The sequence below is a fragment of the Poecilia latipinna genome, unplaced genomic scaffold (genome assembly GCF_001443285.1).
Source record: "Poecilia latipinna isolate Pla-1442-1.1 unplaced genomic scaffold, P_latipinna-1.0 Scaffold1138, whole genome shotgun sequence".
In the NCBI taxonomy this organism is placed as follows: Eukaryota; Metazoa; Chordata; class Actinopteri; order Cyprinodontiformes; family Poeciliidae; genus Poecilia; species Poecilia latipinna.
The window spans coordinates 97880-107022 of NW_015113754.1; the positions used below are offsets into that span (position 1 = coordinate 97880).

The following is a 9143-nucleotide window of genomic DNA, read 5'->3' on the forward strand; positions in this document are numbered from 1 at the left end:
TTTTCAGCTCTTAGGAGTTAAAATCTCTAGTATGTTTTCATTTTGTCCAACATTCCACCTGTTTTTAGAAGTTTGTTGTCATTAGTCATGATTTCTAATTTCCCTAACATAAGTGTTGTATTTTATCTTAGGTAAACAGTATGGTGGGTCTGGCTGCCTGGGGTCGACGACAAGCTGTCACAGTTTTCTTTCTGTTTATATTCCTTCTACGTGTGTTTCAGCGGGCCAGCTGGCAGGAAGCTCTTCGGTGGAGATGTACCGGCAGGTTTTGCTGGCTGGTTGTCGCTGTGTGGAACTAGACGTGTGGAAAGGGCGGACCGCTGAGGAGGAGCCGGTCATAACTCATGGCTTCACCATGACCTCTGAAATCTCCTTTAAGGTTTGTCAGCCACTATTTGAAACTGTGAGATAAAAGCTACGTCTTAAATGTTGTCAGCGGAAATTTGTCATACTTCAGCGCATCCATTAACTACAGCTTCATTATTGATTTCAAGACATGGGAAATTTAAGCATATTATGCAAATTTTAGACAGGGTTGAAGGCAAAGTTTTGGAAAAGCTATCCAGAAATTTATCATTTATCATTAACCGTTCATGCTTGGGGTCATCATCTTGTTGTAACACCCAAATTTTATAATAGTCGAAGCAGGAGGCTAACAATAGTCTTCTGGAATGCCCTGCCTAAAGCCCTAATCTGTAACATGTTGACAATTTTACTGCTACATGTTAATTTTTTACAACCACATACAGCCACAAGCTGATGTTTTTACTGAAATCCTATATGATGAACCTTCAGAAGTGAGAGCATAATTCTGATGTAATGCTTTTAAAGTTTGTATAGCAGGCATTTGTTTTAAGATTCAGGTCAGTGAAATGGTTTGGAAATCATGTTTTATTTTTATTCTCCTTTGCAATTAAACATTACCTTTAATTGTGATTGCTGGATCAACACAACATTACCTTGTGTTGGTCCAGCTCCTAAGAAATCCTAATAATATGGTTGTGATGTGTCGAAATGCGATAAAGTTATATCAATGTTCTTGTAAAGCATCATGCCAGGAAATCAACCAGTTTAAATCAGCACTGCCAATTTTGCCAAGTGATTAAATTTCCAGCCAGAATTGTCCCTAAAAGCATGTTGCTGGCTGCAGCCAGCATGTGACTGACTTGTCAGGCTAAGTCTCAGTCACGTCTCTTGTTGCCAGGCAATGCACCAACGCTGGCTGGGTTCCAACCAACATCTTAAACAGATTTGATATTAAAGCAATTGAGTCAGCTTCACTGAAATCTAATCCATGTTAGAACTTGTTAAGGCTGTTTTCCTGCATATCCTATTTGTGAAATGCATATGTGACAAATCAACTAAAGGATGATTTTTTTTTGGTTTGTTTTATTTTGTAGGAGGTGATTGAAGCCATTGCAGAATGCGCCTTTAAGACTTCACCTTTTCCTGTCATACTTTCATTTGAAAACCACGTCGACTCGTAAGGACTTTATTAACACATACACTCACCAGCCAGTTTTTCTTCCATACACCTTCCTATCTTGCTTGCAGCTCGTGCTTTATGATAGATTTAACAATAGGTTAGAAAACCTATCAGAGGTGTTTGGCATTGGATTACAATAGAGTCTTTGTCATGTTAAATCCTGTTCTTCCCCATCATAAAACTCTCTTTTAAAGTTCCCTTCACCATGTCTAGATGCCAAATTGCATTGCGATACCACCATATGGTTGGTTAATTTTTGGATCCAATGTCCAGCCTTTCTAGCCATACAGCATTACAGAGATTTAAAGAGGAGTGGCAAAGGCAAATGAGGTGGATTAGCAGTGCTTGTCAGCACGTGTCACATGGTCAGCAGCCCAAGGTTGCAGATAGCGCAAACCATGAAGAGGACGATGACAGGAACAAGTTGGAGGATGATGACATGTTTTTTAGTGACTTATTGCGTGAACAAACTTATTAAATTGTGATTTTAATTGTGCTTCCTATTTAATTGCAAAGGTTTTGCACACGTTGGTAACAGAAACGCAGCTGCTGTCTTTGTGTGGAATATTGTTTCTGCTGCCTAGATTTGAATCTGTTAGCATGTCATGACAGCCATGAGATTGTCATACAGCATCAGTCTTCAGTCAGAGGCCACTTCAAATCCGTTGTAAGACTGACTGCTTCTCCAGATACTTTATGCCCACAGCATATTTTAAGACACTTGGACGATATGAGTTATGACATTTAATTTTCTTTTGGTGTAGATAAATTGTTTTTGAATTGAACTGATCTGCTTTTTAACCGGTGTACCAGCTAAACTGACTGGTGAATGTATTATCCTGTTTACGTAGAATATGTCAGTGTTGAAATAAAATGTGTAAATACATTTCTTTATGTGTTTTCCAGCTTGAAGCAGCAGGCAAAAATGGCCGAATATTGTCGCTCTATTTTCGGAGAAGCATTGCTGATCGATCCTCTGGACAAATACCCTGTAGGAAAATGCAGAACATTGTTTCATGCTGTGATTTTGAAAGTAACCTTGCACTGACCGCCGTTCTCTTTCGCTATTTTTTTCCTCACACTTTTTCCGTGTCTGCAGCTGGAGGCGGGCGTCCCTCTGCCCAGTCCTCAGGAGCTGATGGGCAAAATCCTCATCAAAAACAAGAAATCTCACAAACCCGCCAACACCACTGACACCAAGAGGCTAATTGACCAGCCTGCCAATCAGAGCAATGAACCAGTGTCTCCTAGCAACAACACGGGAGGTATGACACAAAGACAATAGACTCAGAAATCCACATGAAAGATGCTCAGCTGTGACAGTCAAAGGAAAAAAAGGACAATCATTTACTTTGGGATTTGTGATGCTGCATTATCTGCAGGAAGACACAAAATGTCAGAGCCTTCAGGACTCAAATTAAAATGCTTTTTGTCCCAATCTGTGGAGTTGTTTTCACATCTATCCTTGCAAATATGAGTCACTGCTGTCGTTCTGGAAAGGTTCAGTGACGGAGCCGTCCTTAGAAGGCTGAGACACAAAACAATTTCATGTTTGTGGGGTTTTTGTAATGATCAGTTGCTTTCACAAGGCTCATGTGTGTTTATCTTAACCTTTTAGCCGGAGTGGAACTTCAGATGTCTTTACATTCATACCGCTGCATCTCATCAGGGATGCCTCAGGAATGAACAGACCTCCCAGATGAGCTCAGAAGGTCTGAACGCCAATTAAGACAGAAGCGCAGAGGGAAATTAAAAGGCTGTATTGACATGTTTGGCATTCAGGTCCTTAAAAACATTTTCTGGGACCAAAGATCCCAGCCATGGCTTAGAAAGCAGACCGGGATTTCTCGCTGAAATTCCTTCTCACAGAGCACTTTTAAGATACGAAAGAAATAGTCTGTTTTCATCCGAGAGCAGCCCCTATCTTTTGGTTTGTTACTTGAAAAATGAAGCGCTACAACCAGCAGCTTCAATGTATTTCATTGGGATTTTATGACTAAAAATATTAAAGTCCTTTTTTGTGAAGAAGCTCAGTCAGACTGGATGAAAAATATTGCTGCAAATTCTCAGTTGAATACAGATTTGGGCCATTTAACATGTTCTGGTGAACATCTGCCAAAGTCTCAAGTTTTTCATTCGAAATTCTCCTGTTTTTGGCTCCATCAACTGGAGAAAAGCATCAAAGCATGCAGATACCAACATAACTATGGTATATTCTTTTAAACAGTTATTTGCATAGAACCGTCTCCAGAGTTACCATGGATTTATTGGCTGCTTTTTTGACTTATGCTCTTCTTGCACCATCTGTCAGTGCAGATGGATGGTCATTTACTGGTCAGTTCACAGTTGTGCTAAACTCTATTTTGTTTTCAGACAATGGGTTGTAACCAAACACCGCTTAAAATTTATCCAGCACTTCATCTCTGACCTGCCTGCTGTGCCCATTTGCTATTTGGTTGCACTGTTTTTTATTTAGGAGTGTTTTTTTTAATTAGACAAAAAAAGTATCAGATTTTTTTATGTTAATAAAAAAATTGGGCTGGAACTTTAACGTGTTAATTTTGATTCATTAATTACATAGATTTTAAGGTGTTACAAATTTACAAAGACAATTAATTGCTTTTCTTCCAAGTAGAACCTTTATGTTTGTATGTTTCTGGTACATTTGTACATCTGACAGACAAGCGACATCCACAAATAGCAGCAAGAGAAAGCTTCCTCCCTTGGCCCACGGAGGGTTCATTTTTGTTTCAAAAACTTTCTGATGGGACGCTAGAAAAGACTGTTGTTGTGTTCAAGTTGTGCTAAAAGGAGTTAGCCTATCAGCGAAGCTGATCAAAAATAGCATCTCAATGCTAAAATGTAGCAGCGATACAGACGTCCCCAACGCTGATCACCACATTTCTAAAGAAGTTCTGCTCACGATCAGAGGTTCATAAAACCTAGATAGCACTTTGCACCAATCTGATGGTTGAATAACCTAAATAATAGATTGAAAACAATAAATATCTTTCTTGTTGAGCTCATATGTATGTTTATTTATTCAATTAATTAGCATCAAAATTGTTTTTAAATTGAAAATGTTGCTTATTTTGTCGAAACATGGTTTTCTATAATTAATTACAGCTTCTATCATTAACTCAATTACAAATTTTAATCACGTTTCAACATTTATCCTTTTTCTTCTTTTTACACAATTTACACAACTGTGAGTTTGTCTGTCGCATAAATCTTAATGAAATACAGTGTAGTCCAGAATTTGCTTGTGCAGTAAAATGTTGGAAAGTCCAAAGGGTGTGAATACATTTGCAAGACCATTTTTTCACTGAGAGCTCTGTGTTTATTCTAATTAAACTACGATGTGCTGTGAGGACGCACACCCAGCCTCCCATGATGCATCTGCCTCGCAGCCAGCCGGCTTCTTTCCTTCCACAGAGTCATGTTTCATTCTAGTTCTTCTGTAGAAATGAGATGGGACATGGAGATGATGGCAACTCATTTAATTTTAACAGACATGGAGGCTGAGAGTGAGGAAGATGATGATGATGAAGATGATGATGGTAAAAAGGTCAGTGGGGACGTTTTAAAGAGCTGACAGAGGGCCACCCTCACCGCTGTCATCCTTTGTTATCGTTCGCAAGCGATGTGTGCTTTCACAGCTTTGTTGGTCTGTTCTTACATGCTGGTGTTGATCTTGTCGTGAATGTTTGCTGTTTTTGTTTTTTTTTAGTCTGTGCCTTTTTTTTCACTGTTGTCCCGAAGCTGCTCTTTATTTGTCATCTGTGCTGTTCTTGATGTGTCATTTCCCTTGGTTTTGGTCTTTGGTCAGTGTTTGGATGCGGTCTATCTTGTACTGTTACAGTTTTTAATTGAAAGACTTCAGCCCTCATCCATTCAGTTCATCCATTGTTTGTACTCTTGCTCCGTGTTAGTGTCAAATATTTCTAATAGTATGCCGGAGCAAACATGCAGTGATCAAGTGCCTCTTATGTCAGTTTCCATCTGTCCTGACTTCACAATCGATTGGACCAAACGCTTGCTGCAGTTCCATTGCAAATGTGTACAACTTTGTCTATATTCCACTAATTACAAAAAAACACAACTTTGTACTCACACCTTTTCCTTTTAATAAGAAATGCAATTACAATCACATGTGAATAAATTTGTTTAGGCGATAAGTCACTAAAAAATATACAGTGCCATGATCTTTCTACCACTTCCTGTCGTCGTCTTCTTCATGGTTTGCACCAGTGGCACCGCTTGTTGATCATGTGTCTTGTGTGATGCAAAAATAAGTGTTTCCATTTACAAAATAATCCAATTTTGATACAGCCAAAAAAAAAAAACAACACACACCTCATCCTTGTGCCAAAACTTTTTATCAAAAAAGAGTTTTTTTAAATTGGCGTGATTCCATACAATGAATTTATTTTTTAAATGTCAAATTGCCCAATTCTATGGTCAATGGAAACACAGATATTGCTTAATCTGCACGTCACATTACGTTTTTTACAATATATACATACACAACAACTATTTAGAACAAATCATGTAAAACAAGATCAATTTAAAAAGCTGAACTCAACTAATATTACAAATGTTTTGCCATCTAAAAAAACACAAATGCCATTTCTAATGACTGATGTAATTAAATGGTTCAGCCTCATGATGGCATTCATCCCCAGGTCTTAGTTGAGCTTGTTGAGATTTGTGATTGAGTTCAAGTTAACAATGACAACAATTGTCACTTCAGTATAGGACCTCTTCAGAAGCCATGCTTTGCTGGACTTTATGTGCTTGGAACCATCAGCCTGTTTGGACATTCAATGACCCCCAAGCTTCCTCACTGACACCATAGCATTTTATGACTTGGGTCAAACCTTTTGAATTTCCTTTCTCAAGCTACTCAGTAGGTTTTTGGAGTTCTGGTCTATTCCTCCTGACAGAACTGGTGGAACTGAGTCAAGTTTGTTCTCCACTTCACTCACACACGCCTTTTTAGATCTGCCTACAAACTTTTTATAGGACTGAGGTCAAGGTTTTAAGATGGCCACAACATTGACTTTGTTTTCCTTAAGCCACTTTGTAGCCACTGTGGTTGTATGCTTAGGGTCATAGTCCATTTGGAAGGTAAATCACCTGAGCTTTGAATTCCTGGCTGATCTTTATAGAAGTTGTTTCAGTATTTCCCCAAACAGCTGGGATGGTACAAGCACCCTGTTCAATGCATCAACCATAAACCAGTCTTTCTGGAACAATTGCGCTCTGCTGGTAAAGTGTACAGCGTAGCGCAGTGTAGCAAAGACACATTCGGTCCAGGGTTACTGGTGTATAACCTATTTAAATAAAAACAAAGAAGACTTGGGGGCAAGTAAAGCCTGGTGGCTTGCCAAGCTTATAATGCACTGAGGGAAACCCTGTGTATGTAAACTTCCTGCTTCAACTGCAGTTGGGAGCTGATTTTCTTCACTTACTATTAAACCATCAACACTCCAGGTTTTTAGGTGTTACATCTTAAACACGCCTCATGCATTCGATGAACCCCTAACTGGTTCCATCAAGTCTGCTTCAGACTATGTGATTTCCTAATGTGTGCACTTCTTTCCAGGGGGTTGAAGAATCTGGAGACTGCAGTAGTTATTGAAAGTAGCAATTACTGTTGAATTTGAAATAATTGTCATTTCCCACAGAGAACATGATTGTGGAGTTTAGGAGAAGAAGGAACGTGTCAAAGACTATTTCCATGATGGGGGAAGAATTTAAAGAACATTTGTGTTTTCCTGGTTAACAGACTGATTTGGAGAAGGGTCAGTGATTCTGTCTACAAGAAGAGACAGAGCAGACTGCGTTAGTTAAGGGAGTTTAGGTTTTACAGTATTTACAGAATGACGTTGTAGATTTTCAGTTATGGAGAGTCCAGTCTCATCTGTAGACATCCATGAGGGTCGCAGCATCAGAGCCAGTGAGTATAAAATCTATGAAGAAAGAAACTAAGAAAGAAAGCTGAAATTTGTCCAAAGAATGACACTTCATAAAATCAAAAGCATAATGAACAACCATGAGCATAAAGCACAATTAGACTGAATATATTTGAATTCATTTCAGAGATACTTTATTTATCCCAAAAGGAAATTAAATATCTTCAATCTGAAGACTGTTGCTGTATGACAGCCTCATGACTGTCATGATGACATGCTAACAGCTCAATATCCATGAAGCAGAGATTATATCCCACAGTAACATGTTCTGGATGACACCTCCGGTTCTTAGCTTAACTTTCTGACAAAGAGTAAGATAAGGCGTGTTTCTTTATTAGGCTTGAATTGCATCTCAATCCAGCTGTGTGCTCATTTGATGTTTGTTTTTGGTTGTTATCATATGTCCACTACAAAAAACAACAAAAAGAAACAGCTGTTGTTTTACTGTGCAACAGCAAACCCGTGCATTTGTTCTGCATCTCTGTTGTTGAGCAGCATACTCTCTCAAAACCAACTATGTGCATGATTATTTGGCTGTGAAGATGTGTTTTTAAGGAATGTTTGATCGTATTTCAGTGTTTAACCTTGTGATTATTGGCCTTCGTCTCAGGGCTCTGCAGAGCGAGAAGCTGTTGCTACGGAGGAGATGTCAACTCTGGTAAACTACGTCCAGCCGACCAAGTTCAACTCCTTTGAAGCATCAAAGAGTAAGAGAGCAACAGATGCAGAATCTGCTGCAACACAGTTTGAATGTTGGATCTTTGTGTCTCTAACTCAGCTACATGTTTTGCCTCAATATTCTTTTTTATTAAATGACAGGATCAGGATATAAGACCATCTGAGGCATTTTCCCTAAAACCGATGTCTGAAGGAGGGAAGTGATGTAACCAAAATAATTGCCCAAGAAATGAGCTGCTTCCTGTGTTTTTCTGTGTCTAGAGGCAGCCCGCTGTTACCACATGTCGTCTTTTGTGGAGACCAAAGCTTTGGAGCACCTCACAAAGTCACCAGTGGAGTTCGTGGAGTATCCTTAGCAACCAATACCGCAGTTGCGGAACGCCATGGGAACCAGTTCTTTACTTTGTTTTCCCTCTTCCTCTTTCAATGCTTCTTTTTTTACTTCAAATGTCAGAAATCTGTATGAGTCACTGAGGAACTTTAGCATTCTTTTTTTATTTGAGCTTGGGTATTTATGTCAGCTTGCAGAGGAGGAACTTCAAAGGTTATAAGTTCATTTCAACATTTATAATTACTAACATCTACTTCTAAAAAATAAATCAAAGCCCTTAAGTAATTTTTTGTATCTATATCCCGAAGACAATTTCATGCATGATTTCTCTATACCAGAGAATTATTCTCTAGTTGTTTTCCTTAATGTCGTGTCGACAAGATATAATAAATCCCAGTTGAGTCGTATTTACCCAAAAGGAACCAGAGTGGACTCGTCAAACTTTATGCCTCAGCTGTTCTGGAATGCTGGATGCCAACTTGTGGCTCTCAACTACCAAACTATTGGTAAAAATGAAATAATAAAATAGAAAAGGCTAAACAACAAAGGTGAATTTTAACTCATAACCAACAGGTTAGACCAGTGTTTCTCAACCTTTTTTGGGCCAGCGCCCCCCAAGCCTTTATCCAGGTCCCTCACCGCCCCCCACCAAATAATCTGTAGGCTACTT

The 9143-nt window shown here is 39.0% G+C and overlaps 1 protein-coding gene across 1 annotated transcript in view; it reads left to right on the plus strand.

Annotated features, from left to right (window-relative positions):
- Nucleotides 1-9143, plus strand: part of plcb1 (phospholipase C beta 1) — a 64111-nt gene that overhangs the window by 30421 nt on the left and 24547 nt on the right. The window contains exons 11-18 of the mRNA XM_015052835.1: nt 222-379; nt 1401-1483; nt 2393-2477; nt 2586-2751; nt 4999-5054; nt 8075-8171; nt 8404-8488; nt 8855-8979. Coding sequence (XP_014908321.1) covers nt 222-379; nt 1401-1483; nt 2393-2477; nt 2586-2751; nt 4999-5054; nt 8075-8171; nt 8404-8488; nt 8855-8979 — 855 coding nt within the window. The remainder of the gene's footprint in view (nt 1-221; nt 380-1400; nt 1484-2392; nt 2478-2585; nt 2752-4998; nt 5055-8074; nt 8172-8403; nt 8489-8854; nt 8980-9143) is intronic.